Source organism: Callorhinus ursinus, unplaced genomic scaffold (assembly GCF_003265705.2).
Source record: "Callorhinus ursinus isolate GAN/ISIS: 27379988/994484 unplaced genomic scaffold, GSC_fseal_2.0 scaffold28, whole genome shotgun sequence".
NCBI classification, from domain to species: domain Eukaryota; kingdom Metazoa; phylum Chordata; class Mammalia; order Carnivora; family Otariidae; genus Callorhinus; species Callorhinus ursinus.
The window spans coordinates 17,059,209-17,075,910 of NW_027397090.1; the positions used below are offsets into that span (position 1 = coordinate 17,059,209).

Here is a 16,702-nt window from a genome sequence, read left to right on the forward strand (position 1 = left end):
ACAAATTACCCTAAGTCGGCACCCTCCACCGGTCCGTCATCTCACAGTTTTGCACGTCAGGAGTCTGGGTGTAGCTCCTAGTCCCCTGAGGGTCTCCTAAGGCTGAAATCAAGGTGTTGGAAAGGGCTGGGGTCTCATCTGAGGCTTGGGGTCCTCTTTGTAGCTCTCAGGTTGTTGGTAGAATTCCTTTCCTTACAGCTATCAAACTCATGGGGGCTGCATCTTCAGGGTCAACGGGAGAACATCCCTCAGACACAAACTTCTTGTAAAGAGTAATTATATTATGATTAGGGCAGGTCCAACAAGGGTAACCTCCCTTCTCATTCAAGCTCAGCTCATTCGTACCTTAACCATGGGAGTCGATAGTCTATCTTGTCACTCATCCTGCCCAGACTCAGGGGAGGGGATATTAGAGCATTTGTACAGCAGGTGGCATGGAACTTAGGGATCACTTAAGGGTCCTGCCTACGAGACCATCCTACAAAGAATGGCCCCAGGCCATGGAGATCGTGCATGGGTCATCCCAGTTTTTGAGTATGTTTATTCCCATCATATACTCAATGACTATGGAACTCACCCCAAGTTAGAGGCATGGACCACTGGGCCCACTGAGAGACCGTCCTGGGCCAAAATGTCATTAGCCACCCAGTGTGCCATAGCTCCGTGCTGACTGGTGGACCCTGGTGGGGGAACCAGAGTGGTTCTCAGGAATTAGCGTCGACAATCTCTGATTTTGGGTGTCTCCTATTGCCCAGGGCACAACGATTCTATAATCATCTGCAGAGCCCTGCCTCCCAGAGGTCACTGGCCCAGTCTGCAGTTCCCTTCCATACTCTGTGAACCTGCCTGTCTTCCAGGCTTCCAGGTTCTGAAACCCCAGCCCCGTCCGTATGTCTCACAAGCCCCAGAGGTGGTAGCTGCTTCTTGTAGTTCCTGCCTCGGTGTTTGCTTTTTGCCTTGTTAGTCCTCTGATGCCTGTTTTAAAATGTCTTTACTACATGGACGAACCCGGAGGACATGTGAAATATAATAAGCCCATCACAGAATGATTCCACTTACATGAGGCATCTAAAATAGTCACACTCACAGAAGCAGAGAGTAGGATGTGGTTGCCAGGGGAAACGGGGAGATGTCAGTCAATGGCATAAAGTTTCAGTTATGCAAGATGAATAAGTTTTAGAGATTTGCTGCCCAACACTGTGCCTGTACTTAACAATATTGTATTGTGCACCTAAAAATTGTGAAGAGGGTTTATCTCGTGTTTACTGTTCTTACCACAACAATGAAAAAGAGGCATAAGAAAGCTTCTGGAGGTAATGGGTACGTCTGTTACCTTGACTGTGGTTTCACAGTTGTGTGTGTCAAATTGTATACATGAAATATGTACATCGATTGCATATCAATTGCACCTAAATAAAGCTGTTTAAAATTAATAAAATAAAATGTCTCTATTAAAATAACTGATACATGGGGCGCCTGGCTGGCTCAGTGGGTTAAACCTCCACCTCTTGATTTCGGCTCAGGTCATGATCTCAGGGTCATGAGATTGAGCCCTGAGTTGGGCTCCGCGCTGGGTGGAGTCTGCTTAAGATTCTCTCTCTCTCCGCCTCTGCCCCTCCCTACTGCCTGTGCACGTATGCTCTCCCTCTCTCTTTCTCTCTCAAATAAATAAATCTTAAAATAAAATAAAATACAATAAAATAACTGCTACAGCTCCTGTTTTCCTGACTGCAGCCAGACACATATCCAGAGTTTCTCAACAATAGAATGGGGAAGCAAACTCCACCATGTTCATATAATGGACCACTACACGGAGCGAGCTGAATATACTATGCCCCCTGTGAATGACACTCACAAACGCAACACTGTTGTATAACAGCATGGTTCCACTAGGTGCATTTTAAAGTAGAATCCTCTGTGGAGTGTGAACACATAACAAAAGGTGAGGGGGCCGATACCCTGAGCAGCAGCCCCCACAGAGAGGGAGAACTTGCTGCCCAGCGGCGAGCGTCCCCGGAGTGTCAGCCAAGCTTCCGTGCGCACCTGAGTGCCGGTCACACAGCTGTTTGATGCACTTCTCGGTTTGTGTGTCATAGTTCACCATGTAAAATGTTTTGTCCGTTATTTTAATCAAATGACTAAAATGACTTTACATCTTACGTAAACTTGTAGCCTAATTTCACACCACACCCGTGTCTTTCCCCTGTGCTTGCGTCAAGCCTTTGGGCCTCTCACCTGGAAGGGTGTCACAGTGGTTTTAGTGCAAGAGGAAAGTACGATTTTGAGAACATCAGTAACTTCTGAGGAGCCTGCAAAACATACTCCAGGAGCTTTGCACTTACCTCACACTGAGCTGCAGCACCGGTGGCGGTGTCACAGAGAGCCACAGAGGATGACCTTGGGTCTTCTGGCACTATCCCTGGAAGACAAGGGCAAACTTGCTTTAAGCCAGAAAACTAAAACTAATGTTCATGCTTTTTTGGTCTTAATCTATTTAAAATTTTTCTCAGCCTATTTTCTTCAGAGATGATCTGAGTTCTCATGTATACATATTTAAATCAAGATGTTTCTATTTATTCGTATAAATTAAACAAATTTACTATATCTTAGAACTCTGCATCTCAAATGAAACAATTTTTAGCAAATCCATGGTAAAATTATGAGGAATGTACAGAAATAAATTAAGTTTTCACGAATTTAATTCCTGTGTGTCACATCTTTGCTTTCTTTTTCTTTTAAATGTAAAAGTATTACATTTAAATGAAACTTAACACATTTTGGGACGACCCGAGGGGATTTCAGAAACATGGTCATGCGAATGATGGCTGCTTTTTCACTACCAGCTCCCCCCGCCAGGAATCCATTTCACATCACCACCCCACCCCCCGCCCCGTACGCAGTGGGCACGTCTTAACCTACATTATCTGTAGTAAGAACATAGGCAGGTCTAGAACAAATATTAGTTATACTGAAAACTTCTACCAAAGTATCAAGATATGATTTATTTAGACAGAATACACTATCCAACTATGGGTTTTTTTTCCTCAAAGGTTTTTTTTTTCTTCTTCTTTTTTTAAGTAGGCTCTATACCCAATGTGGGGGTTGAACTCACAACCCTGAGATCAAGAGTCACATGGTCTGGGGGGCGGAGCAAGATGGCGGAGGAGTAGGAGACCTAGATTTCGTCTGGTCTCAGGAATTCAGCTGAATAGGGATCAAACCATTCTGAACATCTACGAACTCAACAGGAGATCGAAGAAGAGAGTAGCGACAACTCTCTGAACAGAGAAGCGACCACTTACTGGAAGGTAGGGCGTGCGGAGAAGTGAATCCGAGGCGATATTCGGGAGGATAGACGGCGGGGGAGGGGGCCTCCGTCGGCCGCTTCTGGCAAGTGCTAGAGCCGCGGAGCACAAAATCGGAACTTCTAGAAGCCGGCTCCGCGGAGGGACGTCGCTCCAGTGGCTAAGCGGGGGGTGGAACCCTCGCAGGACAGTGGTGTCTCAGGACCCTTGGGGTCACAGAAAGACCGGGGGTGCCTGAGTGCGGCAGAGCTCCCAGGGATCGGAGCGGGGAAGCTGGCTGCAGAGACGGAGCCGAGGCGCGGGCTCTCAGCTCGGGGTGGCCATAAACTGTGATCCGCGGCCCAGTCGTGCCACTGCTCCTCCAGCAGGGACCCAACAAGCGGCAGAGCCGGGGAGACTCCCCTTCCTTCCCGGGGAGGAGCGGTGCGGGAACGCACTGCAGGGATCTGCTGGGTTTGGAGACTCCACACGGGGTCGGGTACCAGAGATAGAAACGCTCGGTCACAGGCCGGGTGAGCACGGAGTGCGGCCGGAGACCGGGGACACGGGAGTGACTGCTTTTCTCTGGGGGCACACTGAGGAGCGGGGCCCTGAGTTCTCAGCTCCTCCGGGTGGAGATTGGGAGGCCACCATTTTCACCCTGGTCCTCCAAGGCTGTGCAGAGAGCTTGCAGGGAACAAAAGCTCCTGAGAGCAAACCCGAGCAGCTTGCTTAGCCCGACCGACAAGGGCGGGGCAATTCCACCTCCGGCAAAGACATTTGGGAACCACAGCAACAGGCCCCTCCCCCAGAAGATCAGCACGAACAGCCAGCAAGCCAAGACCAAGTTTACCGATCAAGGAGAACGGGAGAACTCCAGCGCTAGGGGAATACTGCACATAGAATTCATGGCTTTTTTTTTTTACCATGATTCATTAGTTCATCAAAGTTAATTTTTGTTAACTGTTTTTTTTCTTTTTCTTCTTTTTCCCTTTTTCAACCAACATCTTATCAATCTCTTTTTTTAAAAAAAAACATTTTTTATTTTTCATTTTTAGAGTCATATTTTATCCCTTCATAGTAGTTACCCTTATTTTTGGCATATATATATATATATAAGTTGTTCTCTCTTCAAAATTTTGAGATACAGTTTCTTCTAACAGATCAAAATATACCCTGAATCACTACTGTATGGTTCTGTTCTAGTCTCCTGCCTGATCACATTCTCTCCCTTTTTTCTTTTTTTTTTTAAATCTTCTTTCTTTTTTTCAAACAACTTCTTATCTTATCAAGTCCTTTTATAAAATCTTTTATAATTTTCATCTTTACACTCATCTTCTATCCCTTCATTGTATCAACCCTTATTTTGTACATATATGTCTTTCTTCCTTTAAAATTTTAGGAGGCACTTTTTTCTAACAGACCAAAATACACCCAAAATCTAGTGTGTGGCACTGATCTGTGCACTAGCCTGATCATATTTGATCACATTCTGCTTTTTTTGTATTGTTCTGTTTTTGTTTTTATCTTTTTTTCTTTTTTCTTTTTTCTTTTTTTTTCTCTTTCTTTTTTCTTTCTTTCCCTTTCTTTTCCCCTGGTTTCAGGTCTTTTCGGAATTGTATACAGTATATTTGCTGGGGACGTTGTAAACCTGTTAGCATTTTGTTCTCTCATTCATCTATTCTCCTCTGGACAAAATGACAAAACGGAAAAAATCACCTCAGCAAAAAGAACAAGAGGTAGTACCGTCAGCCAGGGACCTACTCAATACGGACATTAGTACGATGTCGGACCTAGAGTTCAGAATCATGACTTTAAAGATACTAGCTGGGCTTGAGAAAAGCATGGAAGTTATTAGAGAAACCCTTTCTGGAGAAATAAAAGAACTAAAATCTAACCAAGTCAAAATCAAAAAGGCTATTGATGAGGTGCAATCAAAAATGGGGGCACTAACTGCTAGGATAAATGAGGCAGAAGAGAGAATCAGTGATATAGAAGACCAAATGATGGAAAGTAAAGAGGCTGAGAAAAAGAGGGAGAAACAACTACAGGATCACAAGGGCAGAATTCGAGAGATAAGTGATTCGATAAGACGAAACAACATTAGAATAATTGGGATCCCAGAAGAAGAAGAAAGAGAGAGAGGGGCAGAAGGTATATTGGAGCAAATAATAGCAGAGAACTTCCCTAATGTGAGGAAGGAAACAGGCATCAAAATCCAGGAGGCACAGAGAACCCCTCTCAAAATCAATAAAAATAGGTCAACACCCCGACATCTAATAGTAAAACTTACGAGTCTCAGAGACAAAGAGAAAATCCTGAAAGCAGCTCGGGAGAAGAGATATGTAACCTACAATGGTAGAAATATTAGATTGGCAACAGACCTATCCACAGAGCCCTGGCAGGCCAGAAAGGACTGGCAAGATATCTTCAGAGCACTAAACGAGAAAAATATGCAGCCAAGAATACTATATCCAGCTAGGCTGACATTGAAAATAGAAGGAGAGATAAAAAGCTTCCAGAACAAACAAAAACTAAAGGAATTTGCAAACACGAAACCAGCCCTCCAAGAAATATTGAAAGGGGTCCTCTAAGCAAAGAGAGAGCCTAAAAGCAGCAAAGATCAGAAAGGAACACAGACAACATACAGTAACAGTCACCTTACAGGCAATACAATGGCACTAAATTCATACCTTTCAATAGTTACCCTGAATGTAAATGGGCTCAATGCCCCAATCAAAAGACACAGGCTATCAGATTGGTTTAAAAAACAAGACCCATCCATATGCTGTCTGCAAGAGACTCATTTTAGACCCAAAGACACCCCCAGATTGAAAGTGAGGGGGTGGAAAACCATTTACCATGCTAATGGACACGAAAAGAAAGCTGGGGTGGCAGTCCTTATATCAGACAAACTAGATTTTAAAACAAAGACTGTAATAAGAGATGAGGAAGGATACTATATCCTACTTAAAGGGTCTATCCAACAAGAAGATCTAACAATTGTAAATATCTATGCCCTGAACATGGGAGCAGCCAATTATATAAGGCAATTAATAACAAAAGCAAAGAAACACATTGACAACAATACAATAATAGTGGGGGACTTTAACACTCCCCTCAATGAAATGGACAGATCATCTAAGCAAAAGATCAACAAGGAAATAAAGACTTTAAATGACACACTGGACCAAATGGACTTCACAGACATATTCAGAACATTCCATCCCAAAGCAACGGAATACACATTCTTCTCTAGTGCCCATGGAACATTCTCCAGAATTGATCACATCCTAGGTCACAAATCAGGTCTCAACCGGTACCAAAAGACTGGGATCATTCCCTGCATATTTTCAGACCACAATGCTTTGAAATTAGAACTCAATCACAAGAGAAAAGTCGGAAAGAACTCAAATACATGGAGGCTGAAGAGCATCCTACTAAAGAATGAATGGGTCAACCAGGAAATTAAAGAAGAATTAAAAAAATTCATGGAAACCAATGAAAATGAAAACACAACTGTCCAAAATCTTTGGGATACAGCAAAGGCAGTCCTGAGAGGAAAGTATATAGCAATACAAGCCTTTCTCAAGAAACAAGAAAGGTCTCAAATACACATCCTAACCCTACACCTAAAGGAGCTGGAGAAAGAACAACAAATAAAGCCTAAATGCAGCAGGAGAAGAGAAATAATAAAGATCAGAGCAGAAATCATTATGAAATAGAAACCAAAAGAACAGTAGAACAGATCAACGAAACTAGGAGCTGGTTCTTTGAAAGAATTAACAAGATTGATAAACCCCTGGCCAGACCGATCAAAAAGAAAAGAGAAATGACCCAAATCAACAAAATCATGAATGAAAGAGGAGAGATCACAACCAACACCAAAGAAATACAAACAATTATAAGAACATATTAGGAGCAACTCTATGCCAGCAAATTAGAGAACCTGGAAGAAATGGGTGCATTCCTAGAGATGTATCAACTACCAAAATTGAACCAGGAAGAAATAGAAAACCTGAACAGACCTATAACCACTAAGGAAATTGAAGCAGTCATCAAAAATCTCCCAAGAAACAAAAGCCCAGGGCCAGATGGCTTCCCAGGGGAATTCTATCAGACATCCAAAGAAGAATTAATACCTATTCTCCTGAAACTGTTCCAAAAAATAGAAATGGAAGGAAAACTTCCAAACTCATTTTATGAGGCCACCATTACCTTGATCCCCAAACCAGACAAAGATCCCATGAAAAAGGAGAATTACAGACCAATATCCTTGATGAACATGGATGCAAAAATTCTCACCAAAATACTAGCCAATAGGATCCAACAGTACATTAAAAGGATTATTCACCACGACCAAGTGGGATTTATCCCTGGGCTGCAAGGCTGGTTCAACATCCGCAAATCAATCAACGTGATACAATACATTAACAAAAGAAAGAACAAGAATCATATGATCCTCTCAATAGATGCAGAAAAAGCATTTGACAAAGTACAACATCCTTTCTTGATCAAAACTCTTCAGAGGATAGGGATAGAGGGTACATACCTCAATATCATAAAAGCCATCTACGAAAAACCTACAGCGAATATCATTCTCAATGGGGAAAAGCTGAGAGCTTTACCCCTAAGGTCAGGAACGCGGCAGGGATGTCCACTCTCACCACTGCTATTCAACATAGTATTAGAAGTCCTAGCCACAGCAACCAGACAACAAAAAGAAATCAAAGGCATCCAAATCGGCAAAGAGGAAGTCAAACTCTCACTCTTTGCAGATGATATGATACTGTATGTGGAAAACCCAAAAGACTCCACCCCAAAACTGCTAGAACTCATACAGGAATTCAGTCAAGTAGCAGGCTATAAAATCAATGCACAGAAATCAGTGGCATTCCTATACACCAACAACAAGACAGAAGAGAGACAAATCAAGGAGTCGATCCCATTCACAATTGCACCCAAAACCATAAGATACCTAGGAATAAATTTAACCAAAGAGGCAAAGGATCTGTACTCAGAAAACTATAAAATACTCAGGAAAGAAATTGAAGAAGACACAAAGAAACGGAAAAACGTTCCATGCTCATGGATTGGAAGAACCAACATTGTGAAGATGTCAATGCTACCTAGAGCAATCTACACATTCAATGCAATCCCCATCAAAATACCATCCACTTTTTTCAAAGAAATGGAACAAATAATCCTAAAATTTGTATGGAACCAGAAGAGACCCCGAATAGCCAGAGGAATATTGAAAAAGAAAAGCAAAGCTGGCGGCAACACAATTCCGGACTTCCGGCTCTATTACACAGCTGTCATCATCAAGACAGTATGGTACTGGCACAAAAACAGACCCATAGATCAATGGAACAGAATCGAGAGCCCAGAAATGGACCCTCAACTCTATGGTCAACTTATCTTTGACAAAGCAGGAAAGAATGTCCAGTGGAAAAAAGACAGTCTCTTCAACAAATGGTGTTGGGAAAATTGGACAGCCACATGCAGAAGAATGAAACTGGACCATTTCCTTACACCACACACAAAAATAGACTCCAAATGGTTGAAAGACCTAAACGTGAGACAGGAGTCCATCAAAATCCTAAAGGAGAACACAGGTAGCAACCTCTTCGACCTCAGCCGCAGCAACTTCTTCCTAGAAACATCACCAAAGGCACAGGAAGCCAGGGCAAAAATGAACTATTGGGATTTCATCAAGATAAAAAGCTTTTGCACAGCAAAAGAAACAGTCAACAAAACCAAAAGACAACCGACAGAATGGGAGAAAATATTTGCAAATGACACATCAGATAAAGGGCTAGTATCCAAAATCTATAAAGAACTTATCAAACTCAACACCCAAAGAACAAATAATCCAATCAAGAAATGGGCAGAAGACATGAACAGACATTTCTCCAAAGAAGACATCCAAATGGCCAACAGGCACATGAAAAAGTGCTCCACATCGCTCGGCATCAGGGAAATCCAAATCAAAACCTCAATGAGATACCACCTCACACCCGTCAGAATGGCTAAAATTAACAAGTCAGGGAACGACAGATGTTGGCGGGGATGTGGAGAAAGGGGAACCCTCCTACACTGTTGGTGGGAATGCAAGCTGGTGCAACCACTCTGGAAAACAGTATGGAGGTTCCTCAAACCGTTGAAATGAGAGCTACCATTCGATCCAGCAATTGCACTACTGGGTATTTACCCCAAAGATACAAATGTAGGGACCCGAAGGGGTACGTGCAGCCCAATGTTTATAGCAGCAATGTCCACAATAGCCAAACTGTGGAAAGAGTCAAGATGTCCATGGACAGATGAATGGATAAAGAAGAGGTGGTATATATACACAATGGAATATTATGCAGCCATCAAAAGGAATGAGATCTTGCCATTTGCAACGACGTGGATGGAACTGGAGGGTGTTATGCTGAGTGAAATAAGTCAATCAGAGAAAGACATGTATCATATGACCTCACTGATATGAGGAATTCTTAATCTCAGGAACAAACTGAGGGTTGCTGGAGTGGTCGGGGGTGGGAGGGATGGGGTGGCTGGGTGATGGACATTGGGGAAGATATGTGCTACGGTGAGCGCTGTGAATTGTGTAAGACTGTTGAATCACAGATCTGTACCTCTGAAACAAATAATGCAACATATTTTAAGAAAAAAGAAAAGGAAGAAGATAGCAGGAGAGGAAGAATGAAGGGGAGTAAGTCAGAGGGGGAGACGAACCAGGAGAGATGATGGACTCTGAGAAACAAACAGGTTTCTGGAGGGGAGGAGGAAGGGGGCATGGGTTAGCCTGGTGATGGGTATTGAGGAGGGCACGTTCTGCATGGAGCACTGGGTGTTATGAACAAACAATGAATCATGGAACACTACACCAAAACAAATTATGTAATATATGGTGATTAACATAACAATAAAAAAGAGTCACATGGTCTACTGACTGAGCCAGCCAGGCGCCCCTCCCCAAAGAAATTTTAAAGAAATTCTATACTTTATCATCTACCAGTTGTACTAATTTTAAATATACTGTATTGAAAGTGAAGTCTTGAAGTATGATTATAATTCCATTTAAATATCAGAGATGGAAAAGCACAGATTGAGACTCTAGGAAGCATACCTTTAGCAAGTGACATTGCTAGAAGTTTTTCAGCTATAAGTCCTTAACATGATCGCTTAATAGTCAAATAAGGAAATGTGTTCAGAAGTGTCACAGAACACTGAACAAAGATTTTATTGCTCTGCAGCATTCAGACACAAAATATTGGTAAAAATAAAACTCGAGGTTAAAATGTTAACTTCACAAAGCATGATGATAATATATGGCCTTTCTTTTTTAGGTTCCTTCTTAAAAATGTCAAGGCCATCAGGACTCCCAGCAATTGATGTTTTGGCACCCAACATACCCCATCCAGTGGTGTTCTGCAGAGGGCAAAACCGTGGCCTTGACTTCGCTGGAGCAGCCGCCCCTGGGCCACCACCACCCGAATGCTCCGCATCTTTTATCCCATGTTCAGTGCCTCCTTAAATCGCTCTTGAATTAGAATCTATCCTGGTTCTCATCCTCACAAGGGCCCTCGAGTTCTCTTTAACTATTTCATCTACTGTCCACAAAAAAGCCAAGCCACAGATATTTATTGAACAGTCACTGCTTTCCAGAGTTTGTCTATCTCAGGTTCCTTATTAGCCTGCTCCCTGCCCTCCAGAATATTCGTCAGCTTGTGCAAGCCCCCCGTGATCCAGGCTAGTGAGCCACAGAACCATGCAGTGAACAGAAAGGAGAGCTCGGACACATGGAAGGTCCTCTAACTGATTTGTGTAAGAAATGGCCTCTGTTCAGAACACGGAATAGCCCTTCATTTAAAGGTAACATTCACGCTGCTTACTTTTATTGAATTCTCATATCAGTAATACTGTCACAGGGGAAGAAAATTTAACGAATTCATGTATTAAAGAGTATGACAATTCTTAGCTTCCTGATTCATGGGAAAATGTCCAGGAAATCTTAATGGGGAAAAAAAAGGGGGGGGTAATAAATTGCTGAAAATGGCCTAAAGCAGGTACTCCAAGAACCAAAAAGTGGAGGATGATGACTAGTATCCTGATGCGAGTCTGAGTGAGTCTCCCTGGTGTCTCCCCAGATGCACATTGCCTCCCCACACGGCCTCACACAGCTTGGAACACGCGGACACGCGTTGCCCCAGCCCTACCCAGCCTGACCCATAGCGGCCTGGCAGACGGCCAGAGTGGCCTCGCCTCAGGTTGTGGGAAGTGTCTGGTGCAAAACAAAAATGTATCGATGACAAAAACATTTTTATGAACTATTTCATGGTACTGAAAAAGGTAGTTCCACTTAAAGCTTTTACTGTGATAGAAAAATCTCTACATTGTATTAAATTGGACCAAACAAAATGGCTCTCTCAACATTTTATCAAGAGTAGACACACACACACACTAACCTGGTATTTCAGGCTGCTGTTCTCCCACCTGAGCAGTGAGCTGGCTCTCACATGGCCACAGGGCCCCATGGGAGGGGAGGGCAATAGGTCCTGACCTAGGCAACAACTAGCCCCATACCCTTTTAGATCTGAGCTCCTCACCCTCATTCAGGTGTTCAATTTCTAACCACACGTCGGATTGGTACTTCTCTTTGGCTTTCATTTTACTAAAAGAGGCAGAAAGAAGGGAAGATGTCATTAAGCGCTAAGTGCTGGAGACTGACCTACAATTGGCTCCTATATAACTGGAGTGTGGGGATAATTCAGTAAGGACCCTCAGTCAGTCCAATTTTGTGTTTAAAAACATTACAAATAAAAGAGATTTGACAATTGCATCAGGGTTGTTTAATAGGGAACCAAAATAATGGAGCAAATAATGAATAATGAATGTATATATACAATGGAACAAAAAAATGAATATATATATATGTATATATATATATATATACACACACACCATTTTCCATCTGATTCACATGCCTGCTTTTGAGCAAAGGTATGAATTGAGATGCCTTGGGCCTAAGTTGACATACCACATTTATTCCGAAATAAATAAATAAATACCAATAAGAGATGTTATTGATAGTTCTGTATACTGTCTCATTCTCATACTGAGAAATGCCTTTTCCTTTTCACCTTTAAATAAAGGATACTGGTCTTATTATAACTGAATCATTTGTAACATATGAAGCTTGTGGCTTTCAGTAATTCACCTTCTTGCACTGAAGTTGATCCAGACGTTGAGGACTATAGTCAAGTGCATAAGGCTTTAGGCACAAAGGTGGCCCTCAGAGGCTTGTCTTTCTTCCCATCTCATTCAGTGATTCTTTTAGAACATGTTTATGTAGGAAGCAGATGTCATATTTATATTTTTACCTGGGTTGAATTTGGGATTTTTTTTTTCCTTTTACTCTGCACTGTTAACACCATCTCATCTACACTGATGTATCATTAGCTACGATTATTGTCTATTTGTATAATTATTGTATTGCCATTCACCTTGTTGGGGTTTTATTTGCCCTATGTCTGCATTAAGAAGGGAACAAAATTCTCTAGTAACCAGCAGAAGGGAACAAAATTCTCCACTAACCAGAAAGGGGAGAGGTACCTTTTAAAACATACACATATTGCAGTAGACAAGATAAATTATAAGCTATAATTTAAAATATGTGGAAACCAACATCAGTGGACCCTTCAGAAATTAAAGATCTTTGGGAAAGAGGCAACAATTTTTAGTTTCCCTCATTCTATTTTCATTAACAGGTGTTCTTCTACCCATACAGGGTATTGCTTACAAGAGGATTTGGGTGCTTGTGAATCAGGAACTTTTACAAATAAGAAGGAAAAAACAACAGAAACCTCATTCACAAATGTATCAGTTTTCAGAAGCATTCATAGCATTTTATGGAGATGCTGGAATCAATGAAAGCCTGTTAAAAGTACATATGTTAAATGTACCTAATTGTTTTCAGATGTTTCATAACTTCCCATCTCATAGAAGAAATCTTTTTTTTTTTTTTTTTTGGAAAACTGAACTTCGTGTCATAGGAAGAGACTGGAAATGTCACCGCACCGTGAATACTTTGCAACCAGACTCTCTGTCGTTCTGAGAATGGCGCAGTCAGGCTTACCAGTCTGCAGTGCAGGCAGCAGCCTCTGGGAGCACCTGTCCAAAAGCTCGCTCTCTGTCCAGAGCCGACTCCAGCTGAAGCACGGCCGACACACCCAGTGTATCAAATCGCTCCATCGCCCTGGCGTCTTCTACAAAATCAGTTAAGTAGGTTTTCATTTGTCTTCTATTTACGATGTTTTAAATCACATCCAGAAAAATTTAGGAGGTGCTTAGGACTTTTATTTTTCTTGAATAGTAAACAGGAAAATTGCTTGTTAAAATCCATTACTTTTTATTAAGTTTGGACATAGTATTAAAGAGTCATATGAACAGTCTCATTTTTATACTTACACCGTGATAGCTGTCCCCCCACCCCCACCCCCTGCTGCTGCTGACAAAGAGCCGGGCAGATTTCTTAGGAAAAGGCTTTTTGTGAGTTGAGACCTATATATATTGACATAGTTCAGCAACTTCATCATCATGGTTTCCAGCTTCTGTCTTTTCCACCCCGTGAGCCTTGCTGGTCTGTGAATGACACCCAACCCTTGCTCCTGTAACCGAGTGGGAATTTCTTCAAGACTCCACTTCTTTGGTTATTTCTAAGGTCAAGCCCTGAGTATCCTTTTCATCCCTGATGCTAGAATGTAGGAAGTAAAAGATATGAAATGCTAATGTGGAAAAAGAAAATCAACGTAAATAAGGGTGGAAGCCAAGACACATGACAGTAAATCATAACATAAGACTACTGAAGGAGTCCTAAAGAATTTTTTTTACTACCAGCAAGAAACAGTAAAAACCTAGAGATGCTACCAATGCAAATGTAGAGCCCTGGGTTTTGACAAGGCTCCTAGGAAGTGCAGTGGCCGCATTAACTTAAGACACACTGGGCCGGAGCAGCCTACTTCCTGGACTCAGATCGTGCACCTGGTTGGAGAAACCATTCCTTCTTTCAAGGCAAAGACAATTTTACAGACCTGATTAAGAAAGGGCACGATTCCAAACATTTTATTCTTAGAGATTAACTTAAATATTGGCATGAGGCATTGAAATTCTACAGTCCACCCATCTGTAGACCAGGCGACCACAGAGCAGTATGTACGGTGCACCCACCACTGAATAATATCACAGTATTAGGCCTCTGTTCCCAGAAAGATCATCCCATCACCCCCACAGCAAGTAGTGAGGCTGGCACATGACAATCCAGGTGTGAAAGAAACGAAAGACACGTTTGCACATGCAGAGAGAGAAGGTTTACCACACACACGCTTTTCTGAAATTCCTCCAGGATGCTTGCTGGTGCAAAACAAAATCTGACTTCAGGAAAGGAGACAAAGGACCAAAGAAGAGTGGCAGCCTAACTAGTCACTTACAGTTAAGTCTAAAATACTGTCAGTGAGTAATTATCTGCCTCTGATGCCCCGGGTCATTCCAGCGCTGGGACTGGAGTGGAGCAGAGAGGTGGAGTGCAGGCCGCTCTCAGCATCTCCCACACCCTGTGATTTCCGGGAAGCTGGCAATCCCCACAGATCACTGCTTCTGGGTCCCAGCCAACACCCACCGGGAAATAGGCGCCTTCTTCGAGGCCCTTGGAGAAGATGTGCCCTATAGAAACCAGCTACACAATTCTGAATATTTTTATTGCTAATGAGAACAAGAGCATCTTGTATCCTTACCACAGAGGAAATGTCACAGATTCTCATATCACTGAACTTGATGTGCTTGGAGAGTTTATTTCTTCAAATCTGATCTAGAGAGACTTTGTTGGGCTCAACAACGATGCTTTTATATTACATGTAACTATATTGGAACTTGTTAAAACAAGGCTGCATCTCAGATACACTTAACACGGGATACATGATGTGAAAGGCTTTAAGGAGAAAAAAATATTTCTTTCCTGTGCGTTAATAATCAGAGAAGCAAACCAGGCACAACACATGACCAAATTCTTATGGGAAATAAAAGGAAGTAAGTGCCCATGAACAAATCACAATTAAAAGAGGTTAGACAATTCAGACACAAACCAAGATCTGTGCAGGGAAGAAACATAGCAGCGAAAATCGTAAGGCATTAGGCCACGTGGTCCTGAGCACCCACTGGCTCTAGCTCCAAGGAGTTAGAGCCTAGATGTAGTACAAAACATCTCTGAACTGAAACCATGAAATGGGGTATTGGTGCACATATTATGGGCATTACTATTAGAAGCATCCAAGATATAGAATATATATGTATATCTTCTGATCTTCTGATGCCTGAACATTTTGGGCACACACCTTTTACTGTGTATTGTTAAATACAGCCCGGAAAACAGTTAGACAGAAGTTGTAATTAATTTTAATCCTCATTCAAAACCTTAGACTTGGTGACTCAGGAAAGTGAACTGAAGAATGTTTAGGAATTATAAATTCGGTAAATTTCCAAATTCATTAATTTCATGATGTATTTTAAACCTAGGCTTACCAGCATTGCCGAGCACCATTTCCTGTTGCAATTTGTAAGAGAGACAAATAGAAATGTATCTTAGGGGCGCCTGGGTGGCTCAGTCGTTAAGCATCTGCCTTCGGCTCAGGTCATGATTCCAGGGTCCTGGGATCGAGCCCCGCATCAGGCTCCCTGCTTTGCAGGAAGCCTGCTTCTCCCTCTCCCATTCCCCCTGCTTGTGTTCCCTCTCTTGCTGTGTCTCTCTCTGTCAAATAAATAAGTAAAATCTTAAAAAAAAAAAAAGAAATGATCTTAAAAAGAGAAATACACATTTTAAAACAGAAGCCCTGATTCTCAACTGAGAACAGACACTATTAATTAGATATATAAGAAAGTGTGCTTAGGTTACAGTTGGTGAATTAACAGGGAAAGAACTACAGCCGTGGGCACACGTACCTTTCTGAGGCATTCCGCAGGGGCCTCTAACCTCTCATCCTGCAGGAGGAGGGAGTTCTCTCTTTGCTCATAGTGATGTGAACACTCCCAGGGTTTCCCTCCTGGAGATCTTGCCGGACCAGGAAAGCCTAATTGCTGGCCCTCCAACAGCCCAAAGGAGGCACTGGCTATAGGCCAACTGATGCTCCCTGGGGGTTCCGAGGCCGCCTCCTGCCCAAGCAGCAGTTACCGGTGACGGCTCGGCCGTGCAGACTGGACGGGCACCCATGTGTTACGGTCCAGCCTGGGGGGAAGGAGCTCATCCTTCCCTGGGTGGTAGGGTGGGAGAAAGCAGAAGGGCACTCGGGAGATGACATAGTGATACCGGATACTGTTCGACACAGCCTTTGAATTATAAATGTTCAGATACATATGTATAT

At 42.5% G+C, this 16,702-nt stretch overlaps 1 protein-coding gene across 4 annotated transcripts in view; it reads right to left on the reverse strand.

The window, feature by feature from the left end:
* The window catches only part of LOC112838664 (serine/threonine-protein kinase MRCK alpha-like), a 72,696-nt gene extending 56,230 nt beyond the window's left edge, over nt 1-16,466 (reverse strand). For 2 of the 4 annotated variants that reach the window (XM_073878179.1, XM_073878177.1), the window contains exons 1-4: nt 16,284-16,466; nt 13,429-13,656; nt 11,900-11,964; nt 2,343-2,419 (exon numbers count right to left, since the gene is read on the reverse strand). In XM_073878179.1, coding sequence (XP_073734280.1) covers nt 2,343-2,419; nt 11,900-11,964; nt 13,429-13,586 — 300 coding nt within the window. In that variant the 5' untranslated portion in view covers nt 13,587-13,656; nt 16,284-16,466. The remainder of the gene's footprint in view (nt 1-2,342; nt 2,420-11,899; nt 11,965-13,428; nt 13,657-16,283) is intronic. The other 2 variants (XM_073878178.1, XM_073878180.1) reach the window with 2 other exon arrangements.
* Between the last annotated feature and the right edge of the window lie 236 nt (nt 16,467-16,702).